We start from the raw sequence: 23,799 nt of genomic DNA, 5'->3' as shown, positions 1-23,799 counted from the left end.
TATTTGTATGAGCGTACGTACATATGCGCGTTTGTTTGCGAGTAAAAGTTGTGAAAACTCTCGAGAGGCATTCAAAGGCAACAACATCACGGTGTTTTGCCAAAAAACTTTTTCAATTTGCTGCTGAGGAGAAGGGAAAGAAATGAACAAAATCCAGTGTTGCTCATTTGTTGCATTTAAAAAGCAATCATTTGCAATGAACAGCTCCCCGAGGGAAAATAGCAAAGAAATGCGAATAAATAAATATGCAAAAAAGCAAACTTTAATGTTTCATGATTAAAGGGTATCATTACTATCTTTGACCATTTAAAGCATTCTTAATGATGTTTGTTTAAAGTGGATGTCCTTGTTAATCCTTTGATGGCAGACCCAAAAATATAAGTGTGGGTTCTAACGAGTATTTGTGTAGTTTGCGTACCCTTTGCCATCCTCTAAATGAAGTACTTTTCCCCCACATCTACATGTAAATGGGCAATTGCAAAATAATAAGCTGGAAAGGGGTATAGAATAGAAAATAAAATACTAACCAGCTCAAAAACTTGTCTATCTATGTAACTGGAAAAGTTCTATCCGGTCCAGAAAGGGACCACGAGATAGCTCGAAAGGAAAACAAAAGAGTAACGAAACGAATTTTCAATTTCGTTGTCTAAATAAAGCCGTAAGTTATCTTCCAGCTGGAAAATTGAGTTTCCCCGAGTTGAGCTGAGTCGGCTTTTCTTCCCCTGCACACGCCTTTTTCACTTTTATCCCGTAGGCCAAAGTTGCAAGTGCATGTAAATAAATTAGGACTTCCCCAGAGATTCCACTCCTGGCAATTATTGAGCAATGCCAATGCTCGGAAAAACAAAGCCGAGAACTCTGGGATTTACTAGGGCTATCAATTTTCCTGGTATTGTGCTTTCTTTTCCTGCTCTTTTTCCCCACCGCCGGTCATCCGCTTTCCCTTTTGGCCCAGACAAACTTTGGCCATTTCCTGCAGAAATACCCATGCAAATGTTTAGCAGGCCACTTGGCTACTCGAAATGTAGCATTCACAATGCGAACATTTTATGAGAGAACACAGGGTCAATGCGGTTACGTAAAATTGTTGGTGAGTGTTGAGGTGGGGAGAGGGGTGGAGAGTGAGTGTGGTGCCAAGTGGAAAATCCCCACCGACGCTAAAAACCAAAACTTGCCCTGGCCAAGGATTTTTCCATCCAAATGTTTTGCAGCAACTCGGTCAACTCCAAGTCACGCACTTTGCGAACATTGTCAAATCGACAATTTACTCGTTAACAGAACTTTTTGCTTAGAAAAGAAACTTGGCCAGCAAACAGCAACTGCTGTGGCTCGGCCCAAATTGAAAGCTTCTTGTATTTAGTTTTGAAATTTATTTACGAAATAAAATCGCACAGGATTTGGCCCGGATTTGTTGAGGATAAACGAATGGCATGTGGGTGGATTGTTCCTGAGTCCTGAACAGCATTCACAAGCATTAATTATGTTGAATGGCCAAGAATGTGAGTGGAAAGTTGTTCAGGGCCATGACAACTGGTTTGTTGTGTTTGTGAAAATGTCAAAACATTGCACTTGCCTTTTTGTTGCTTATGCATGAAACGTGCCTGGCAGCCATTCTGAACTCCACTTTTCCACTTTTCCGCTTTTCCGCAAATTCCTTTATGGTTCTTCCTCCTAGTTGACTGACACAATTTTCGCTCATTACGGAAACTGCAAAGGTTGCTCGGTGCGTTGTCTTATTTTCTCATTTCGCTTGCCAAGTTTTTGCCATCCGAAGAAGTTTTTAAATGCTTTATTGAAACAATTTCCGTTTTATAGAAACGCTCGCCCAGCTAGCTGGAATATTTCATTTTCGCTGTCATATATCAAAATGGTGTCAAGCATACGCCATGTTGGCCGGCCAAAGAAGCTGCAACGGCAAAAGGCATCAGCTGGCTGGCTGGAAATGCAAATTTAATGCGCCGTGCAGAGTGGAAAAGCATATCCCATTCCGCATTTTCGGTGCCTGGCAGCAGGTGGTCCCGATGAAATGACATCATTTAAATTCATGCATGACCCACATTGCACCTCAGAGGACGAACGTTGCAGCTGCATCTGCTTTCTGGCTTTTGCCCCATCAGACCATCTGGCCAACAGCCCAACTCAGCAGCGGTGGCTCCTTGGCGTTCGCCTCGTGTTTTATTAACAAAGCAATTTATTGCATAAATTCACATTGCACTTGGTCGTTTGGTTGGCCACAGTTGTGGCCCCAGGTCCAATCGATCCCATACATTTTGGGGCAAAAAGTTTTTGTCCATAATCGTTTAAATTTGGCGTTGAAGTTTGTTTCTCGTGCAAACTGCAACTTTTGCAGGACTTCATTTAAGACCAACGAGTGGGCAACAACATGGTGTTTGTGGCACGAGCACGTTCTGTTTAGTCATGTGGAGGCTGCCACTCGCCACTTTCTACTTATAGTCGTGCCCCATTTGGCTGACTGCTAATTGCTGCATAAATCAAGCGGCAAAACAGCGCGGGCCTGCAGAATGAAAGAGTGGATGGGGAGGGAAGCGCTGAGAAGAACGCTTTAAATAAACTCGGCCAGAACGAAAGTGTTGCAAGCGGCGGCACAGGCGCTTTTTCTCCATTTTTATTCCGCATGCTTTATGGCCACTTGGACTGCTCCTATCCCACATACTGCATCCATACTGTATCCACCCAACCATCGCCCACTAGAGCATCCAGCCAGCACCCGCTGGAAGGATATTTATGAGTGCTTATGGTCAAGCGTTTGCTTGCCAACTGTCCTGCACAGGATGATATATGCTGCGGTGTGGGTTTCAATGCGCAACGCTGCGTATACGCAATGCACAAATATTTTAATTAAATTTCAAACGAAACGAGAGGATATAAACCGAAGCGAAAGCAAACAACAAAAACGGTAGCGAAAATGAAAATGAAAATGTACTTTGCAGCGAAAATGTTTGTGTGTGTGTGTTGTTTTTTTTATGGAAATATGCTTGAGGATATTTGGGGATAATATGGGATGCCCGGATTTTATTTCACTCTCCGATTTGCATTGCATAGGTAAACATTATTTGGCAATGAATTTAAGGTAAAAATATTTCTTTATCAAAGCGAACAAACAGGAAATTAAACTTATAAAAAATTATTTTCAAGCAACTGTTTCTCCAATCTTTTTAGCTCTGAAATTATTTTGAAATATTGATCTAATAGGTATCCTCAAAGTCCAACATGCTTCCATTTAAATTTCCATATTTGTTGAAAAGTCGGCCCCCGGGTTGTATGCTTTCAATTTTTCGTTTATGAATGGCTTGGAATTGGGACAGAATTTATTTGTAAATCCCCGCCGACTCAATGGAAACAAATGCTTCAAGCTCTGCTGGGAAATTAAATTTGTGGCAAAATAAGAAGAAAATGCAATTCTCTGTCATCGGAAAATTAATTGCTAAACCCCCGGCCACAATCACTCAATTTGAGCTCATTCCCATTACTCACGCTCGTTGTCGGCCTTGTCTATATAATGCATGTGGATGTGGGTTTGAAATTATGGTATCCGGGGGTCAACAAGTGTCGCTGGCCAACTGCCAATTTCTTTATAGGGCATTTCATAACGCGTGAAGAAATTCAATTAAGTTTGCTGCCACTGTCTGCCATTTTGGCCACTGTTTTTATGGCCCAAATAAGCGACAAACGAAATTAAAGTCAATAAACAAGAGCTGGCGTCTGCGGCCGGGAATTGTCTCTGCCATTCAGTTGGCCGACGGCCGTCTCTGGGCCAATTGGTTTCGGTCACAGTTGTTGTGGTACTCTGTATCCTCCTCCTCCTTTCGCCTCCTGTCACAGTTGTGTGGGGTTTTTGTACTTGTTTTGGTGCGAGAAAACCGCAAAAACAGCGTCACAGTCGAAGCTCCGACAGACAATAGGCCACATGAAATGTATTCCCCCAAGGACGGAGGGCATGACCCAAGGGTCTGGATTCATTTTAGCATCTCAAACGCGAATCTAAAGCAACTCAAGGACACAGGGGGTCGTACATAATTTTCAATGGGAATAGCTGCCATTTGTTGCGCCCAAAAGCGGTCTTTGTTATGGAGAAATGTCTAATGGTACGATGGGTGGTTTTCCTTCTTGGACACAACAACGATTCGTCTTCAGAATGATTAATATCTGAAGTAAACTGATGTTTTAGGACAGCAAGCAATCTGATTCTCGCGCTTATTCCCATTGCAGATACACGAAGATCTAGAGAAAGATCCGGACTATTCTGGCTCCGGCTTTGGACCCGATGACGAGGACGCCGAACCCGATCAGCATTCGCACAGTTCGCACAACACGCGCATCTCGCAGAGCAGCAACTCCGGCATAAACAGTAAGCATAACTCGAACGAGAACTACGGCAAGAACAGCAAGAACAGCAACAGCGACCTCATCTCGAGTAGATTCAACAACAATAATAATCACAATCAGATCGACAACAGCCAGAATATCAATCTCAATCCCAATAATAACCATCAAACGAATAGTGGCACAATCATTGGTAGTAGCACCACAGCGAACAATAATAATAACCACAATATCAACATCAACAGCCAGAACGGCATCATCAGTGGCAGTGGTAGTGATATCGGTGGCCATAGCACTGGCATTAACTCAATCGGTAAAGATCAAGCTAGTCATGTAAATGCAACACTCGTTGGTGTAACCTCCACACCTGCCACCACTATTTCTACTCCTTCTCCTTCAACTTTAACTTCAACCAACACACCACTACCACTTTCCACAACAGAAACAGAAACAGAAACAGATACAGTACCAGTTAGGGCAACAGCCATAGAGGTTAGAGTATTGGCTAAGGATCGTTCGCGTTTAGTTGGTAGTAGCAATGGTAGTAGCAATAACGAAAAGCCCCACCCCGAATCATACACAACAAGAACACCAACAATCGCATCTCTATATCCAGCAGCTCATACACCAACACAAACCTCATCCACAATCCCAACAACATCGACTTCGACACCAATGCCGACAACAACCCCCACAGCGACAACCCCCGCATCCACCACAACGGCGGCAGCAACCCAGATATCGTCCTTTGCCAATAGCAGTAGCACCACCACCACCACGTTGGCTCCCACGATTCCCGCAGAACCGCAGCAACCGCTGTTCCCGCCATTCGACAAGGATCTGGATACGGAGTCCAGCGGCGATGGCATCGATGCTGATGCTGAGGATGACGATGAGGACGATGGCGACGATAAGGACTATGACTATAACAAGGAGCTGGACAAAGAAATCGACATCGATGGTCCCGAGCCGGGACATCTGCCGCCAGTTGTCCATCATAATACCGTTGAAACTGGTCACATACCCACTACGGATGAAATCGATGTGGATGGCGGCGATGAGGATGACAATGGGGATAGCGACATCGATGGTCCGCGGATCGGTGGCAACGATGGAGATATTACAGAGCGCGGACGTCAGTGGTTTTTATTTTCATCATTTAACTTACTTACTTTTCAACATTTTATTTCGTTTATATTTATTTATGTAGTCTTGTGTTATTATTGTACACGATACAGTTTGTGTTGTTTTTATTATTGCACATCCTTTTGTTGTTTATTTGGTCCTTGCACTGCTTTCTAAAGCAAAGTATATTTAGTTTGTGTTGTTTTTTTTTTGCAGCTATGTACTCAATTCCTGGCCTTGCTTGGAACACACTGCTTTGTTTTGGGTTTTTGTTTTATTTTTAATTGCCGATTGCTATTAACATTCTTATCTTGAAACTCAATAGCTAAAAGTGGCTCATTTTTATTATAAGATACATCTCCTTATTTCTATTAAAGTAGTTTGATTTATTTTTGCGTAGTCTATTGTCTATTCAACGGTTATGCACTTTATGTACTTTAAATTTCCAGTATTCGTTAGTCAAATTAAGTTTCACATTCGGTGTGTGTTAATACATATGATTTGGTTTATTTGTCGCGCTCTGAAAGTCTACGGTCAACGCTGCGGGTGTTCAACAAATTCCACTCAATCTCAGTCTCTGCCACATCCCATGAACTGACCAATTCAGCACACGATTCGAACACATTCATTGCAATTCATAACCAATTCATTGAATCATTTCCGTTCACTCTGTTTGTGTCGCTCATCCAATTGGAAAAACTCACGCAGAGCCAAACACAACAATCGCACTTGAACCTTATCCGTTTTAGTGTTTAGACTTAACCTTAAGCTAGATTAAGGCGAATATTTTAGGGATAGTTTGAAAGCTTTTATCGTGACAAATGGTAAGCAAACAAAGGGCAACCGTAGCAAAACCAAAGTCAAACAATCGATTAAGCTGCAGCAGGGAAAGCACTCCATCAGGGATTAGAGGGCGTCGTTAGACATTGTGCAATTCTTGCCCTAGGCATAAAGTTCCATTAACACTGTACCATCGACTGCTCCGCCTCCTGCAGTTTTCGTGAATGAAAATCGCCTGGAAAATCGCACTAAGCCGCGCAGTGATTTTTCGCTTTGCGTTGCTGGGGAAAAACACTTGGCGTGCTTCGCAGGCACTTCAAATGAAAAATCACCGAGTCCTGGCAATGGCATGGCTCCAGTATCTGCCGCCCACTCTACATTGCCTTTTGCGAGTAACTGTAGCCGCTTACTTGAGGCATTGTTGCTCCTGATATGGATTTGTGTGGGGTGGAGATCACTTAGAGAAAAATAAACTAGTCTTTCAAAATAGGAACTCTAAAGGAATAAGCAGGAAATTCACCTGCTTCTAAGCTTCAAGAGAACATCGGTATTGATAAAATTAATTATTAGAATTTAGGTTCTATTACCGTGTACGTCCATCTCTCACAATCACTGTTTATGGACCCAACAGAAGCCGGCACAAACTGAAACATGGCCTAATGGCGAGCGGCAGTATGGGCTTCTGTGGGCTTGTGGCTTTGATGTTTGCTTTGGAATTGCCACGCCTCGACCCCGAACACAAACACAATCAATATGCTTGCTTGGTTGGTTGGCGCGGGTGACAAACAGTGCTGGCAATAATTTTGCCATAATTGCGCGCAGCTGACCACACGAAACATGGAAGCAGAAAATCAAACCCAACGTGCCACCGTGCCCCTCCTCCCCCCCACAAAATCGCTGGCAACAAAGTGCATTTTGCCATCAAACGCAGACGCACACATGATGCAGGCACCTTTATTGGTTCAAAGCAAACAGAATGTCTTGCAGAAAAGCAGACAGACAATCAATGTGATGGCAAGACAGCGTAGCAATCTCAAAGACTGAAGCTGAGAAATCCATTTGCTCTTGAAAATGGCAAATATTTATAGTTGCGAAGCAATTCAAAGAACTCTCGATTCTTCCTGCACCTCCTACTCCTACGTATTGCCTTGATTTGCTCGAGTTTGCAATGCGCATATAAAATCAATTCTAGGGGCAATTCAAGGAGCAGCCCTCATGGGCATTTCCTAATTAATATGCCGCCCCTGGAGGGAGCAGCGGTATGTTTGTTTGATATGCAAAGAAGTGCGAGTACAAGGGCTAAACAAGCAATTTGTTTATCTTGAGCTCTTTTTGGGGAGGGGGTGAGTATCAAACAATAGCTCTCCAAAAATAAGGAGCTTACGCACACATATGCAGGGATTAGGGAAAGAGTTTGGGTAATGGGTGTGCTGCCATGCCAATTAAATTAAATGTAAACTCGCAGTCTTTGACAATCAATTGGCATTACATTTCTGTACGCTCCTGTCAATATCAAGGAAGCGAAATAATTGCACTTGTCCTAGAGCCAAAGTGAAATGTTGAGATTTCCGAACCGAATTTGGCACTCGCAGCTGGAAAACTTTTTTCATATTGTAACAAACTTTGCTGGAGAGCGCTGCTCATTACCGTAAAATTAGCTGTCAAGAGTTTGCTCACTTTGGCAGGATGTGCCATGTTGTAATTTAACATCCAGAATATCCTGTAGGTTCTAGGCAAATACTTCCATGCCACTCGGTGTCTTCAATGGTTTTTGTAAACTACTAAAAATTAGACTAAATGAATGCTGCAATACATTGAATTTCTTAAAGTTAACTAGCATCTTTTGTCCCTTACTATTTAAGAGATTAGTTTGGTAGTTAGTTAGTGTACACTTCTGGGAAATACAACTACTTAAGAACTAGCATTTGATATAAGTACTCCTATGTAGTCAACGCTGCTCGACTAACATTAAGCCTTGTAAATACTGCATAACAGCTCATTAACACACGCACAACGTACACATTTGTTTACACAACCGTATACACTCACTAAAACAAATATTTACACTCGAATCAATTTAATTGAATATCCAACACACGAAACAACAAAACAAAACAGCAACTCTCTGTCTCACTCTCTGTTTTGTTTGATTTTGCTTGCACGTCATGGGCATAAATGGACCTTTTTTTTTTTTTGTCACTTTGCATCTCTTTCTCATCGCCATAATGCCTTCTCTTTCTCCGGAACAGCGGGTGCAGGTGGCAGCAACGTGCACGAATTGGACCCCAATACGAACGTGAATAGCCAGCCCTCCGACACAAAGGGCATCGATCACAGGCCCAACGGCAACGAAGTGGTCATCATGAGCGAGGACGATCGCACGTCGAGCTTCTTCTCGCAGCCCGGAATTCTGGCTGGTGAGTAAATGATATGATTTATCATCAAATATCATTCATACGCCACGTACGACTGGTACTATGCGGTGCTTCAAGAAATATCACTCATACGACATGTATGACATATATCCAGAGCTTACTAAAACATCATTTTCTTTTCCAGCTGTCATTGGCGGTGCCGTCGTTGGCCTGCTCTGCGCCATACTCGTGGTCATGTTCATCGTGTACCGCATGAGGAAAAAGGACGAGGGATCCTATGCGCTGGACGAGCCAAAGAGATCGCCGGCCAACAATTCGTATGCGAAAAATGCGAATAACCGCGAGTTCTACGCCTGAGATAATGGCACGTCGCGCAGGTATTAAGTTGACCACAAGTGCAGGAACAAAGTGTGCGTAAGGACGGAACGGTGTGCGTATGACTGGACGAAGGCGGAGCGACTGGGTTTGGTTTGGCTCAACTGAATACACTGTGCGGAGTGGTGGGGGTGCAGCATCATCGGCAAACCACTGAAACAAGGATTAATCATCCGCAGCAGCAGCTACAAAACTAACACAAAAACAAATGAAAATTTCAAACGTTTTCAAACACACACAATTTTTCGTGAGGGGTAAATTAAATTAAAACAAAACAAGAAAAGAACACAAATCGGCAATATAATAACGAGGAAAAACAAAAAAAAAAAAAGGAAAACTTACCTGTAAGTTAATGCAAAATACACACTCTGCGTATGTGGGTGTGTGTACGCGACTTTTCTATTTAAGTAAGTTTTAAGCGACAAAAACAAACAAAAATATCAAATATAATTGCAAATAAATCATGCGAAATTAAATATATGAATAATATATTATATATAAATAGTGAAACCAATATAAGGGCGGGCAAAATTAAGCGAATTAATTATGAATTACGAGTAGAGCAAAAGCAGAAAGAGCAGGAGAAAATTGAATAATAACTATAATAATAAACACACACACACACGCGCATCCAACTACATAGATGTAAAAGGCAACTTTCGTGCATATTGAATATAAATGTATGGATTATATATGTTAGCTGAATAACGAAAGCGAATTGGATACATCACGATTATCTCTCAACTCTCTATAGATCCCTCGTCGAACCTCCACACACTTAACTCTTCATTTCAACAATCGATTTGTCAAACGAAATCCAATGAAAGCGGCACAGCAAGCGGAAATCGATGCATAAATGTTTTTAAGTTATACATAAGCGAAACTATGTAATTATTAGTGTAATTCCTAAAACAAACAAAACAAAAACAAAAAGAAAAAGAAAAAACGAAAAACGAATACTAAATCAAGAAAAAATCAGATTTATGAACACTGTGAACCTTCCTGGCAACTAAAAACAAACAGAATTGAAATGAAAAGGACTATTTCTACTTTTTTCTAGAAAACACAAAACCACGAATATTTATTGAAATGATACTGAAAACTGAAATTAAAATTGAATTGGAAATGAATTGAATTGAAAATAGTTCGTCAACGAGAAAGCAATTGTACATTAATTTAGGTTTCCACTTGGGTTTTAGAGTTATTCGAGATTTCCTTCGCTTGACTCAACTGCTTCTTCCATGGCTAAGAATCAAAATCGGATTAACGCATTAATTATTGTGCATTTATTTAGTTTTTACGTTCGCTGTCACTGACAATTGTTTAGTTTTGCAAGCAAAATACAAAAGCGAATACGAACGACAACAACAACAAAAAGGAGAAGAAGAACAACAACAAGAACCACAGCAACAAATCATAATCACATGCAATAGTGAAAATTAATTGTTAAGTTTACAAGGCGATTTCAAATTAAACTAAAACAAAACAGTCCAGCAACAAATGTTATACTCACCCACACCCTCATACCAATCAATTAGCTGCAATACTTGTTTAATTGTTAGTCAACCAATATTCTCTCTCCAACTCTCATGCCATATTTTCATTGCGAAAAGAAGTTACGAAAAACGAAAACTAATATATAACATATAAGTATATAATTAGCAACATAAATCAATTGTGTGTGTAACTGTGTATAATGCATAAATAATGAATTAAACCTACTACTACTTTGACAGCAGAGCATATAACAAAGGGAACTTTCGAACATCATCAGAGAAGTGAAAACTATTTTCCCCCTTTTCCGGAATCAAAACTGCAACTTACACACAAAAACATGCACACACTTCTCACACACACACACACACACACACACACAAGCAAACAAGAAAACATGAGCAACAGCAACTGCAACAGGAACTAAAACATTTTTCTGAACACAACTTTTTCTACACTGTAAAAAACGCAACCGCATCGTTTTTGATATGTACAAGTACTATGTTTGTTCAACTCTCGACCCATAGTACGTTTTGTCAAATTTTACATCAACTTTTTTTGCTACTTTGTAAGCGTTTAGTTTGTTAGTTTTTTTTAAAAATGCGCTGAATGTACTGAGAAATTGGTTTTGATTTGCTAAATAAAACTGGTATAAAACTAATTTAAACAAAACATGTAGTTTCTCTACTTCAATATAACTCTCTATACACATGACTCGGGTCGGTCGTGTTTGCTTTACAGCTTAGCCTTCATCAGGGGCTTCAGGTAGGTCTCAAATGATGTTTGGACGGGCTTCTGGTTCATGGTGCTGCGTTTGGCCGAATCGAAGAGCCTGGGATACACATTGCCATCGTAGCTGCCCAGCACGGAGTTTAGCACACGGTCGTGGAACTCGAATCCATCGCATATGGCCACCGCATTGGGTCGGAACTGCGCCAGTGAATCCTCCAAGCGTTTTTGCAGCGATCGCAGATCCGCATCGCTTAGTTTAATGAACTGGCAAGCAAAATGGCATAATTAACAATGCAGTAAATGGAAATGAGAGGAAAACTCACTCTTAAAATGTCATTAAGGTTATTAAGCACCGTTTGGACCAGAAATAGTTCCAGCACGTTCTCCAATATCTTGTTCAGTGCGGGGGATCGCTTCTGGGCCTTGGCACCAGTGATCTGCTCCAGGAATGTTTGGCACACAAACTGCCGGCCATGCAGCTGAAATATGTTTGCATAATTGTCAAATATAGTCATCTACGTGGTCATCTCTAACTTTGTTTATATTACTTACCTCAGCTGCACGAGTCAGTTCGATTCCCGTGTTATTGGCCGCCACACCTTGAGACTGACCGCTGGCCATGCGATTCGCTAGATTCTCGAAAGCAATGCGGGTCTTGCTGCAAATTAATCATGTAAGCACTAAGTTAAAAAGATGCATTTAAGTCAAACTCACTGTGCAGCCGTGTATTGCAAAGCCTTGATGATGCACTGCCAGGAGTCGTCCCATTTGGGGAACTCCTTCAGCTGCATGGAGCTGGCAAAGTAGCTGTAGGATGCCGATAATGGTTTCTTGTCCACGAACGAAGCCCATGCCTTAACTAAAGCTCGTCCAATTTGCAGAAGCAGCACCGTGTTCTCGCCTTCGTAGGTGTACGCAGCCACAGCATTGCCATAGATGTTGCTCAAGTTGGCGGCGATGAGGTAACCATGTCCTCCAGTGGACAGACGAAGTTTTTCAATGCCAGCACAGCCGTCAGTGGTGCAAAGGACCTTGAGCGCGCAGGACAGGATGTGCATGTCGGGCAGTCGCTCGAACTTGCCGTTGTTGGCTTCCTGCACCGTCTGGGCATACATTTCCCACATGTACTCGGTGGCCAGATGGTAGGCGATTCCCGTAGCGATCTCAGGGAAGAGCTTCAGGCGCTGGGTCACATGATCTATGATCTGGGGCTCGGGTTGACTGTCGGTACATAGACATTAAGTTTTTATTCCTGCAAACACCATCGCAACTTACTTGGGCTCAATGGGACTCTGACGCCGCACTGCCGAGTATCTCGTGGCTATGGTTGCCGCCGCCAGGAGCAACGTGGAGTTCTGGCTAACGATCAAGCAGCGCGTGTACACCATGGTCAGGTAGTTAATCCTCGATGCCGGGCTGGCCTTGAAGGTGCCATCCCGCTCCACCTTGGCGAACTTCATCAGCATGTTGGTGCGCGGAATTCGAACGTGGTTCAGTCCCAGGAAGCCCTGGTTCACGGATGCCATGCCGAGCTTCTTGCCAATCTCACCGATATCAACACCCGGCAGTGGCATGTGAGTTTCGGAATCTCTTAACGGCACAATAAACATTTGCACGCCATGATGAACATCGGCGATATATAGTTGGGCTACTACCATTGCATGATTGGCCGTGTGTCCCACTAGAGATGATAAGGATGGATTAAATGCATATTTGGACTACAACTATAATTAAACTACTTACAGCCGCCGGGCCACCATTTGTAGGCCTCCAAGTTCGGTGTATTTAGCACAAACTCATCCGTTTTGGGATCAAAGTCAGCCCGAGTGGCCAAGCCACGGACATTGGTGCCATGGGCCAGCTCCGTTTGGGCGTAGGTGCCGATAATGTTGCAGTTCTCCGCCGCCTTGCCCCACTTCTCCACCTGTTCGGCAGTGCCCTGACCTTTGATCACATCCACGAACATGGTGATGTGGGTGGCAATCGGATGATTAGCCGGAAAAAGTCCAAAGCTCTGTGCATTGAATAGTCCTCCACTGCAAATCGAGCGGAAATAAGATTGAAGAAACCTTTTACACACTTGCGTGTTTAACTTACGGCCAGATGTCAGTTCCTCCAGGATTAAGCTTGTTCTGCAGAGCCTTGAGCTTAACAGCTGCCTCAGCCACCTTCTTCACCGTGGAATTGTAGACCTCCTCGTGGGACATGTACTCATGGTTGAGGCCATAGCCATCCTCAAGATCGCTGAAGATCGCTTTCTCTGTCGATTAGAAATTACACTTCTTATACAACTTTCAATTATGAACAGAATAAGTGGTAGCAATAAAAGATAGAATCAGTCGTAAAGATAATGGTTCGATTTATAAAGTGTGACTGTGCCCTTCGTTATCACCTGGGGGTGTAGAGCAGCCCTTTAAGCTGATAAGAAAATTAGCTTATTTGCAATTGCAGGGAATCGTAGATATCACAAGTGCTATCACGATCTTTTATTATTGATAAAGCAATAAAGGTTTTAATTCGGCTGCTCAACAATGTATAACAATAATTGGACTTCGGGCCATTTGATGAACTGTTTGGACCCCGATTTTTTTGATGGCAAAGAAGCTTTAATTGAACAAAACCTGTGCCATATCACGAACACCGGCGTGACGCTAATGATTTTTATCTTTAACAATTACCGATTTCGCGCTTCTTCTTCAGTTTGTCTTGACCACCGTGCCACCAGGCGGAGAATTCCTCCACATGGAATTCAGCTGCAGCACGTTCCTTTTGAAGATCTGGATTCACTGTGCTCGGTATTAGGTTTTTAATATGCGACATTGTTGTGTGCAAAATAAAAATACGGAATTGTTAACAACTAAACTATGATCCACCACTAGATCCAATCAACAGCTGTGAGCTCCACGCGACTACTGAGCGAAAGTGGATGGATCGGCGAGAATGAAAAGCTTTTGGGGGGGCAAAGTGCACAAGACAGCTTTTCAAGAGAGAAAGCTGATCGACAAAGCAGCAGATGTTCATGGCTTGGCAAAGAATTCATTTAAAGAGCGGTATATGTTGGGTCTATATTATTAAAGAGTATTATTTACAAAAATAATACAAAACACCAATACATATGGGGTATTTACAATACATTACATTGAGCCTAACTCTAGATAGGTGGTTTAATAAACAGCTGTCCAAGGCACTAGATGTTTGACTTCATGAACGGCCTCAGGATCTCATGGAAGTACTTAGGCACTGCTTTTTGGTTCATCGGATTCTTGAGGGCCGCATCGAAGATACGCTCGTAGGCATTGCCATCGTAAGAGCCCAGAGTGGAGTTCAGCTGCAGATCGCTGAAGTCAAAGCCATCCACAATGGCCACAGCATCTGGTCGCAGTTTGGTGAGCACTGTTTCCAAGCGATCCTGCAGCCCGGAGAGATCCGTATCGGTCAAGTTAATGAACTGTGGAATAAGAATATATTAAGTTAACATTCAACACATTCTAGGCTAAATAATTGAAACCCACTCTCAGCAGGTGACCCATTTGATTAAGTGTCTCCTTGACTAGGTACAGCTCCAACAGGTTCTCCAGGACTCGATTGAAGTTAGCTGAGCGCGTCTTAGATTGAGGACCGGTGACTGCTTCATAGAAAGCACTGAAAACAAAAGCACGTCCGTGGAGCTATGGGCAAGAAAAAATTTAGAGTTTTTCAGAAATCGGTAGGGCACAGTCCAAGTCACTTTAGCACACTAACCTCTGCCGCCTGGGTGAACTCAATGCCCGTGTGATTAGCTGCGTTCGCTTCAGTTTCGCCCCTTGACATACGTTTGGAAAGGCTCCTGAATGCCAACTGTGTTCTATTGGCAGCTGCATACTGCATGGCCTTAACCATGTTCTCCCAACTTCCAGTCCAGGTGCCAAACTCCGGATTCTTTTGCACCTCGGCCAAATAGCGAACGGTGGGCGGCAACGGAGCTCCAGTCAACGCGGCTCGCCACGTCTTCATTAAAAAGCGACCGATCTGCAGAAGCAGTACGGTGTTCTCACCCTCATACGTGCAAGCTGCGGTGGCACTAACGTATATACTGCTCATGTTGGATGAGGTGAGGAATCCATGACCACCACAGGCCAGTCGCAATTTCTCTACACCAGAAGCGGAGTCCATGGAGCAGGTAACTTTCAAAGCGCAGGACAGAGAATGCAACTCCGGCAGACGTTCGTATTTTCCGTTTTCTATATCCTCGATGGTCACATCGTACAGATTCCACAAGTAATCACCGGCCTTTCGGTATGCCACGCTTGTGGCAATCTCTGGGAAGAGTTTCATTTGTTGTGTAACATGATCCATGATCTGAGGCTCTCGTTCGCTGAAAATAAACAAGGGACAATTGAATTCGAATAAATGTATCTACGTTGTTAACAACTTACTTGGGATTAATTGGGCTCTGACGGCGCACAGCCGAGTATCTGGTTGCAATGGTGGCAGCAGAAGCCAACATCACGGCATTGTTTTTGGCAATTACACAACGCGTGCGGACCATGGCAAAGTAGGTAAGCACATTGGTGGGACTACTAACATAGGATCCATCAGCCTTCACCTGAGCATGTCGCATCAGCATTCTCGTACGAGGAATCCGTACGTTCTTTAATCCAAGGAAACCATTGTTTACGCCAATGAAGCCCATTTTCTTGCCAATATCACCGATGTGGACGCCGGGCAGTGGTTCGTGGGTGTCTTCATCACGCACCTGAATAAAGAACATGTGCGGACCCTTGCAGTCGCCGTCGATGTACAGCTGAGCCATAACCAGGCAGTGATTGGAGCTGTGGCCCACTGAAAATTTATAGTTAAACTTTAATATCTGAAAACCGATTGGATCACCATGCCAGAACTTACAGCCTCCGGGCCACCACTTGTAGGAGGAAATATTGGGGGTGTTGAGTACAAATTGATCAGTCTTTCGATCAAAATCAGCACGCGTTTCCAGCCCGCGCAGGTAGGTTCCATGACCCAGTTCCGTTTGGGCATAGGTGCCGCAAATCTCGAAGAGTTCCACCCGCTTGCCGAATTCTTCATACTGCTCCGGAGTGCACTGAGCCTGCAGAGCTTTCACCAGCATCACGTACATCACACCAAAAGGATTGCCACCGGGAACGAGACCCCACATCACTTGAGCGTCATACAAATTCCTAGAAGAGTAAGGTAATCAGTCATTATTCGTGTACTTGGCATCGGTAAGCAGGAAACACCCACGGCCAGTAGACATCTCCGCCAGGATTGCGCTCCTCCTGCAGGCGGCGTAGCTTCTTGGCGCCTTCGATTGCTCCACGCGTGGAAAACTCGATGATCTCTTCGTGGGTTTTGTTTTGCAGCTGCAGCATCTCCGACAAATCCACATCCTTCTCCATATATTCACCTGGTCATAGAGAAAAACAGCCCAGTCAGCATGACCCCAAATTATCTGTTCCCACTGATAAGCGGAGCGATGATTAGTTTTATGGACTTACGAACGCCGCGGTTGAACTTTAGCACTTCCTCGCCCCCCGCCCACCAAGCGGCGAATTCTTCGCTGTTAAAGCTGGCTGCATCTCGTTCCTTCTGCAGATCGGGATTTACGGTGGTAGGGATAACCGAAGTGGAAGAGGCCATAACAACTAGATTTAGAAAACCTGCGAACTGCGCGCCAAGAGCACCGACCGCTTACTGACTTTAAAACAGCCGATGGCTCTTCATAAATATAAGTGAAACTTGTAGTCTTTGCTCTTTCGATACGAGTGTTTTTGATTGAATGCTTTGTTATGGCGCAACCGTTATCTGGGTAATCGCTGGATCCCAGGTCAAAATTTAATCGGATGCATACTCCACTTTACTACCTTATTACGCTGACATCAGGGTGGTAAGCACAATTAATAAGATAAGATTTGAATACCAACAAAAAAAAAATAGGTTTGCCCCCACAGATGTTAAGACTCAAATTAGTAAACTGATAGCAAGTTTTAGATCACTTGCGATCATCTCACTAAACACAGATATCGGTCAATAGCAGCATGTTACACTTCTCTGTTAACTAACACCACTGTTATCGGTTATTAGAAAATCGAAAGACTTCCATCTCAATTGGATTTCTATTGTTTGGTTTAGTGCAGTCTATTTTTTACCTCATTTTTCCTCGGCGTACAATGCCGATCAACTTTAATATTGGCTTGCTGGGACATGTTGACAGTGGCAAGACCACCTTGGCCAAGGCTTTAAGTTCGATTTCCAGCACGGCCGCCTTCGACAAGAATCCGCAATCAGTGGAGCGAGGCATAACTTTGGATTTGGGCTTTAGTGGACTTTTGGTGGATGCTCCTGCGCACTTACCTCAAGGAGAACAGCTCCAGTTCACCTTTGTCGACTGCCCCGGCCATGCAAGTCTTATACGCACTATTATAGGAGGTATTGATAACATTTAATGTCATTCTAAGATCCCTTAGCTAAACTAAACAATTGCAGGTGCCCAGATCATTGATCTCATGCTCCTGGTGGTGGACGCCCAAAAAGGCAAACAAACCCAAACAGCAGAATGCCTCATTATCGGGGAGCTGCTGCAGAAAAAGCTGATTGTAGTGATCAACAAAATAGATGTTTATCCAGAAAATCAGAGGGCGTCCAAGCTGGAGAAGCTACGCTTGCGGCTCGCAAAAACTTTGGAAGCCACCACATTCGGTGGTCAAGTGCCCATATGTGCTGTGTCTGCTTTGCAAGGAACACATATCGCGGAGTTGCGAGAAGTACTTAGAGAAGCCTACTTTCAGCCGCAGAGAAACCTAGCCGATCCACTCTTCATGTACGTTGATCATTGCTTCGGAATAAAGGGCCAGGGAACCGTTTGCACTGGCACTCTGCTCCAGGGAAAGGTTCAGGTAAACAATGTGATTGAGCTGCCAGCTCTTGGGGAGCAAAGGAAAGTGAAGTCCATACAGATGTTTCGCAAAAACGTGACCAGCGCCTCTATGGGCGACAGAATTGGGCTTTGCGTGACACAATTCAATGCAAAGCTGCTGGAGCGTGGAATCATTACCCAACCGGGTTACCTGAAACCCATCTATGCCGTGTGTCTACAGTTTAAACCCATCCGCTATTACAAGGAAGTCATAAAATCTATGAGGAAGATGCACATCTCCGTGGGACACAACACAGTGATGGCCAATGTAACTTTGTTTCGGGATACGGACGGCACAACTTCCACTTTCCAACTGGACAAAGAATACGAGTATATGGAGGACGTCCAGCCTGCGGAGGTTCAACATAATGATGTGATCTACGCTCTGTTGCAATTCGAAAGTCCTGTTCTATCTCCGCCACATTCAACGCTGATTGCTTCGAAGCTGGACATGGATGTCCATAGTACCAGTTGTAGATTGGCGTTTTGGGGACGCATTGCCTGGCAGACGCACAGTTCCAAATACTTTCAGGAAGAACTGCCGAAACTGCGGATTTTCAAGCGCAAACAGAAAGTGGGAAGCATTCAGCGAGTGGTCAATAGCAGCGAAGTGATAGTTCAAAACCTTTTTAAGGACGCCAAACGTGATTTGTACGTCGGCAAGAATGTGGAGCTCTCGACGGGAGAGAAGGGTCGCATTGAACGCACCTTTGGCCAGACATCCAAAGTGGCTATAACTTTTCAGGACGCCCTATCTCCTGAAACAATAAGCAATGTGAAGAATGTTAAGGTTTTGCTGAACTGTAAGAAATATGTGTTCAATAAACAGGCAGGCTTGTTTCAATGACAAAGTTAATAACTAGGTTTTTTTTATCTCTAATTTAAATATTCCGCCAAGGTGGTAAATTTATCGACCATTTATATTTAAGAATGTACTAATGCTGTTAAATTGCTGTTATTTTCTAACATTATACCTTTAGAGCCATAAAACTTTCGGTATATTTTTAGATCTCTGCACAGTGGTATTTGCGACCGCTCCGAGTGCGGTCACACTGACCCAATCCCAAAATGCCAATGTTAAAAAACAACAACAATTTTGGAGCCTGCCCCCGCGAACTGCAATAAACAAAACATCGAAACCGGAATCGAAAACGACAACAGATAGTACCCGCGAGAAAGAGCTCCCGCCAACAGAACACCACCACCGCCTGTCCAACCGAAGTGGCCAAAAAGAACACCACCCATGTTCCCAGTGCTGCTGCTCCTTCTCTTCTTCTTCGCCAAGGAAACCCACCAGATCAATGTGGACTGCAACGAGCTCCAGATGATGGGCCAGTTCATGTGCCCCGACCCGGCGAGGGGTCAAATCGATCCCAAGACACAGCAGCTGGCCGGATGCACCAGGGAGGGTCGCGCCCGCGTCTGGTGCATCGCCGCCAACGAGATCAACTGCACGGAGACTGGCAATGCCACGTTCACCCGAGAAGTGCCCTGCAAGTGGACGTGAGTGCAGCTACAGTATCTCATAAACATAATCTTAAGACCTATATTCTATTCCTATTCTATAGGAATGGCTATCACCTGGACACCACACTGCTACTCTCTGTCTTTCTGGGCATGTTCGGCGTGGATAGATTCTATTTGGGCTATCCGGGCATCGGACTCCTCAAGTTCTGCACCCTCGGCGGCATGTTCCTGGGCCAGCTGATTGACATCGTGCTGATAGCCCTGCAGGTTGTGGGTCCGGCGGATGGCTCCGCCTATGTGATACCCTACTACGGAGCCGGCATCCACATCGTGCGCAGCGACAACACCACGTACCGGCTGCCCAGGGACGACTGGTGATGGTTAAGGCAGCACAGCGCCTGGTGTACAGTAGATCACTTTAAGTCCTTGTTATACCTTAAGTACGGCTTATGACACTAACGATAAGCAACGACTGCGGATCCGTTCCGATCGAACAATGGATCGCTTCGGTTCGGATCGAGACTCCGGATTAGTGCATTACGTACCCTCCTAGTTGATAAGTGTATAGATTGTTGCCACCCTTCCTTTGCGTAGCCTAAGTTGCATTGTTTAGACTTAGTTACCAATGTACATGGTCCCTCATACAATTCTACATCTATGTACTTGTATAGGCCGCATAGACAAATTGTTTGCCAATATAACTAACGATTTTAATTAGTCTGTCGTGTATGCCGTGTATATGTATGTATATGTATCTTCCGTGGAATTCCCTCTTTCAGCTCGCGGACGAACAATCGCACTTCTTGGCAAATATAATTGGCCCACTTGTACTTTGAACTCGCGAACATTTTCGGCGTGACAGAGATTGGTCAACAAGAGAACAAAACGGAGAAGCCACAGTGCCGGCGACATCCCGCCTTGTTGACGTTGTTGACTCACCGGCGAAACGCCCAGACACCAGAGCAGCACATCATCAACGGAGAACGATTACGCACAAACTGGGCTATTGCAGAGGCGACGGTGGCGGCGGATGATCTTTTCTGTTCGGAAAACATTTGCTCTTCTGGCCCTTTCATCCGATTGGCATTTCCGAATTTATCAGCGGCGACGCATCAGCCGGCAAGTTGTTCGATTTTAATTGCATGGCCGTGGTCGCTTGTAATTCGATGCGTTTTAATTAGGCTCTCAATTAAGATCAAGTTTGGTTTTTATCTTGAAATGGGTGAGTGTTGCGAATAGCATGCAAATGGGATGATTGGCCAGCAAATGCTTTAAGGTTTGTTTTTCAGCTCTACACGAGTTCATTTGAATATATGTTCATTGCAGTAATTCACCTCAGGCTTTTTATAAACGTACAATATATCGTTAAATCGGCATTTAAAACTATTCTTAGTCCCTTTTCAATTCTTCTCAAACTGCTTGCCAACAGTTTTAGAGCCACTCCCCTGAAACTGTACGCATATTGGGTATTGTTGCACGTTGTCCCAGGCAACGGTAAGTAATACTACGAAATGGCCACGCCCCCTTGGCCAGCCCTTTCGAATTGGCAATGCACTGACCCCGGCCACGCCCACCGCCCACATTATTGTTATATAGATAAATGGACATGTGCAAAAGAGCTTTTCAATTAGCCCGGCCAGAAGCCAGAAGAAGTTGACAATGTGTTGTTGATACTCGTATGTCGCAGTGGATACACTGGATACACCTAATTACAGTGTTAATGTCGTGCCGCCTGTGTAAACATTCCGGGGTGGTGGGGGGTGTCGTTCTGGAATGGGACAAGGAGGGCCATCACAGAGAGGAAAAAAATTAATTCACTTTGAATGAAGATTTAAAATCTATTCATATCTATGAAGTATAATAATTTACCCAATTATTTTCTAAATAATTTTTAATTAGAATTTAAGGACTACAAAAATTGGCCTTCTATTTAATGTGTTGTATATTATTTTTGCATTGTAATTATTCTTTTCATTGGGAGTGTACAATATATTTTTGAAGTGGAGGCACTTGATCTTTGTCCGCAGTTATCTCCCTGCAATTTGCTCCTTGAAGCCACTTTTCCAATTCTGTGGACCCGATATGTATGTTTGTACATATGTATGTAGGTATCGCTTTCCATGGGGCAAATGAACTCTGCGCCATTAGGGAAATTTGAGCAGCTTGTTTGTGAGCAGGCTGTTGGTTTTCGATGTGCGCGTGATAACTTTATGGAAAATGCCCAGATCGACCAGATCCCCCATAGATTGTTGACTCTTTGACTGGGTGCAAACTATTTCACAACTTCGGTCGAGCTTGGGCTATTGGAATTGGGATTATTCTCACCTGACGCTCATCCCGAAATAGCCAGCACAACAGCGACCGAGTCACTTATTGGCCAATTGCAAATATTTACCAGTATCAAAATAGCATCGATTCGCTGCGCAAACTGCTTCGCAATCGTATATATATAGCATATAGGCTGTGGATAATCGCACCAAATGTGGGGGGTGGTTTTGGGGCTGGAGACGCTCGACGGCTTGCCTATTTGCTTAGGGCTTAGAAGCTCAACGCTTAATTACGCTCAAGTGGCGTGGAAAATTGTGGGGCGGGATTCTCAGATTTCCAACCACCGCCCACTGCCCACCGCCCACCGTCTACCTCCCCATCCACCCAAACACTAAGCAATTCGACCCGATGACGTTTATGCCAAATTGCTTTGCACTTTGTTTGCAATGCGGGGGGAACCTATGCAAATAGCAAACGGCATTTAATGAAACGCAATTATTTAATTTTACAGACTGCGTCACGGTTCCCACCTGGCTGCATATTGCACCGTTCGCCTCATAAATAATGACTAGGCAACCTCCAGTGACAAAATCCATGGCCTGGGAAACTCCATCTCTATCTCCAAATCCAAAGCTGAAACCAAGAGCATAAGCAAAGCTGAAACCGAAGCATAATCCAAACCGAGCTTCGTTCGTGATAACTGCAATTTTCCAGCCACAACTACAGATACAATGAGTGCATAAATCATCTCCAGCTCAGCTGCAACTCCGTGGCATTTTCCTAGCGTGCCGCGGCAGCTTTTCCAAAAAAACAAAAAAGAAAAACATGCAAAAAAAGGCCATCGCATAAATGTCAAATGGCTGGCAGTTTGATTTGGCTGCGGGTTAAGTGTGAATTATCCCAGGGTCTCGAAAACTCGCCACCATTTGTACCACCGTCTCTGTCTCATCATCTGCCAAATGCATTTAAGAGCTTTAAGTGCTATTATCGCATTCGAGACAAATACCATAAGACACAATTCGGATTGCAGTCACGTCGGCTTTGGGGATCATAATGAATGGATTCATTCATTCATTGTGGGAAAGAACTGCTGCTTACGATTTATAGTGCAACTAAAACTAAAGAGCTCCCAGGTAACTTAGCTAGAACTTAGCCCACGCCTTTGGTTAGTTTAGTTAGCTTAAAAAATTTTTATTACTTGCAATGATTCATTGCTATTGGTATGGATTGTGAAATTCCTTGTCATTTATAGCACCTTATTTTCAAGTTTACACTATCATATGTACATGCCATTCTGGTGATAATTTCACCTGACTGCAAAGTCATTCAATTCCACCTGACACACACTGATCTAATCAGCAGGCTTTTGAACTTCAATTCATTCATGGTTCGAGTGGAAAGCAATCGAATTGATACTACGGCCGAATAATGCCTTTATCAGACGGGAAAATACCTCCGTGAACTATCAAAACAAAGAAGTCGAGGCAGACAGCGCGGAATGCCAGTTGACAAATTCTAATTGGCAAAAGTTCCCGGAATTGAATCGAAACGAATCGCATTGAATTGATTTGCCTACCATGCGACTACTAAGGTGTGTTGATTTCCCACCCAATGCGCAGGGGGGGGGGGGGGTCGCTTCTCATGTTCGCCCTGTTAACACTTTGCCATCGTCGAGGTGTTCATTTCGCTTAGGAATGTGTGAATGTAGATTGAAATTCGATTTCAATTGCAATTCGTGAAGAGTGCGCCTTTGAAGTCGGCAGCCCTGAAATTTGGGTACAGTTGGATATGAATATCTTAACATCTCAAACATGTTACGACATGTTTAATTTAGTAGACATTGACTGTTAACTTTTTAGGGCTATACTATCTCTATAAAATCTAGATTATCTCAAAATTATCGTAGACAATGAAATATTATAAACA

The 23,799-nt window shown here is 43.7% G+C and overlaps 5 protein-coding genes across 15 annotated transcripts in view; 3 read left to right on the top strand and 2 right to left on the bottom strand.

The window, feature by feature from the left end:
* Sdc (Syndecan) overlaps positions 1-11,142 on the top strand; it is an 88,775-nt gene extending 77,633 nt beyond the window's left edge. For 2 of the 9 annotated variants that reach the window (NM_001369961.1, NM_057617.5), the window contains exons 4-7: positions 4,231-4,369; positions 4,961-5,479; positions 8,499-8,666; positions 8,809-9,927. In NM_001369961.1, coding sequence (NP_001356968.1) covers positions 4,231-4,369; positions 4,961-5,479; positions 8,499-8,666; positions 8,809-9,008 — 1,026 coding nt within the window. In that variant the 3' untranslated portion in view covers positions 9,009-9,927. Of the gene's footprint in view, positions 1-4,230; positions 4,658-4,960; positions 5,480-8,498; positions 8,667-8,808 lie in introns of all 9 variants that reach the window. The other 7 variants (NM_001144257.4, NM_001169767.3, NM_001299749.1 and 4 more) reach the window with 7 other exon arrangements.
* Acox57D-d (acyl-Coenzyme A oxidase at 57D distal) lies at positions 11,105-14,139 on the bottom strand. The gene is made up of 8 exons (NM_079079.4): positions 13,904-14,139; positions 13,323-13,485; positions 12,969-13,261; positions 12,501-12,906; positions 11,940-12,446; positions 11,778-11,883; positions 11,549-11,704; positions 11,105-11,489 (listed from the first exon to the last, which is right to left on the bottom strand). The coding sequence occupies exons 1-8, from the start codon at positions 14,043-14,045 to the stop codon at positions 11,229-11,231; spliced, it is 2,034 nt and encodes a 677-aa protein (NP_523803.1). The 5' UTR covers positions 14,046-14,139; the 3' UTR covers positions 11,105-11,228.
* A 128-nt stretch (positions 14,140-14,267) lies between these two features.
* Positions 14,268-17,235, bottom strand: Acox57D-p (acyl-Coenzyme A oxidase at 57D proximal). Of its 2 annotated transcripts, none has more exons than NM_079078.3 (7): positions 16,721-17,235; positions 16,467-16,629; positions 16,110-16,402; positions 15,641-16,046; positions 14,967-15,579; positions 14,738-14,893; positions 14,268-14,673 (listed from the first exon to the last, which is right to left on the bottom strand). In NM_079078.3, the coding sequence occupies exons 1-7, from the start codon at positions 16,860-16,862 to the stop codon at positions 14,413-14,415; spliced, it is 2,034 nt and encodes a 677-aa protein (NP_523802.1). In that variant the 5' UTR covers positions 16,863-17,235; the 3' UTR covers positions 14,268-14,412. The 2 variants fall into 2 exon arrangements, with proteins under 2 accessions (NP_523802.1, NP_001286677.1); NM_001299748.1 differs by having other exon boundaries at positions 16,721-16,918.
* An 87-nt stretch (positions 17,236-17,322) lies between these two features.
* On the top strand, positions 17,323-18,992 carry eEFSec (eukaryotic translation elongation factor, selenocysteine-specific). Its single transcript, NM_137740.3, has 2 exons — positions 17,323-17,651; positions 17,709-18,992. Exons 1-2 carry the CDS (start codon positions 17,393-17,395, stop codon positions 18,983-18,985), a joined length of 1,536 nt encoding a protein of 511 aa, NP_611584.1. The 5' UTR covers positions 17,323-17,392; the 3' UTR covers positions 18,986-18,992.
* Positions 18,993-19,152: 160 nt separating this feature from the next.
* bisc (biscotti) lies at positions 19,153-20,317 on the top strand. 2 transcript variants are annotated; one of them, NM_001369962.1, is made up of 2 exons: positions 19,153-19,641; positions 19,707-20,317. In NM_001369962.1, exons 1-2 carry the CDS (start codon positions 19,382-19,384, stop codon positions 20,056-20,058), a joined length of 612 nt encoding a protein of 203 aa, NP_001356967.1. In that variant the 5' UTR covers positions 19,153-19,381; the 3' UTR covers positions 20,059-20,317. Both variants share the same exon structure in this region, with proteins under 2 accessions (NP_001356967.1, NP_611583.1).
* The last annotated feature ends 3,482 nt before the right edge of the window (positions 20,318-23,799 follow it).

The sequence above is a fragment of the Drosophila melanogaster genome, chromosome 2R (assembly GCF_000001215.4).
Source record: "Drosophila melanogaster chromosome 2R".
NCBI lineage: Eukaryota > Metazoa > Arthropoda > Insecta > Diptera > Drosophilidae > Drosophila > Drosophila melanogaster.
The sequence above is the reverse complement of the archived record's forward strand: the minus strand, read 5'-3'. Positions and strand labels throughout refer to the sequence as shown.

What these genes read in the sequence shown, in the direction of transcription:
- Acox57D-d (NM_079079.4), bottom strand. Translation starts at nt 14,045, where the DNA reads ATGTCGCATATTAAAAACCTAATACCGAGCACAGTGAATCCAGATCTT. An exon ending in GAAGAAGAAGCGCGAAATCG is followed by an intron (nt 13,486 to 13,903) that starts GTAATTGTTAAA and finishes TCTAATCGACAG; the next exon opens with AGAAAGCGATCTTCAGCGAT. An exon ending in TTGCAATACACGGCTGCACA is followed by an intron (nt 11,884 to 11,939) that starts GTGAGTTTGACT and finishes ATTAATTTGCAG; the next exon opens with CAAGACCCGCATTGCTTTCG.
- Acox57D-p (NM_079078.3), bottom strand. Translation starts at nt 16,862, where the DNA reads ATGGCCTCTTCCACTTCGGTTATCCCTACCACCGTAAATCCCGATCTG. An exon ending in CAGAGCCCAATTAATCCCAA is followed by an intron (nt 15,580 to 15,640) that starts GTAAGTTGTTAA and finishes GTTTATTTTCAG; the next exon opens with CGAACGAGAGCCTCAGATCA. An exon ending in AAATGGGTCACCTGCTGAGA is followed by an intron (nt 14,674 to 14,737) that starts GTGGGTTTCAAT and finishes CTTATTCCACAG; the next exon opens with TTCATTAACTTGACCGATAC.
- eEFSec (NM_137740.3), top strand. Translation starts at nt 17,393, where the DNA reads ATGCCGATCAACTTTAATATTGGCTTGCTGGGACATGTTGACAGTGGC. An exon ending in TATACGCACTATTATAGGAG is followed by an intron (nt 17,652 to 17,708) that starts GTATTGATAACA and finishes AAACAATTGCAG; the next exon opens with GTGCCCAGATCATTGATCTC.
- bisc (NM_137739.3), top strand. Translation starts at nt 19,382, where the DNA reads ATGTTCCCAGTGCTGCTGCTCCTTCTCTTCTTCTTCGCCAAGGAAACC. An exon ending in GAAGTGCCCTGCAAGTGGAC is followed by an intron (nt 19,642 to 19,706) that starts GTGAGTGCAGCT and finishes CCTATTCTATAG; the next exon opens with GAATGGCTATCACCTGGACA.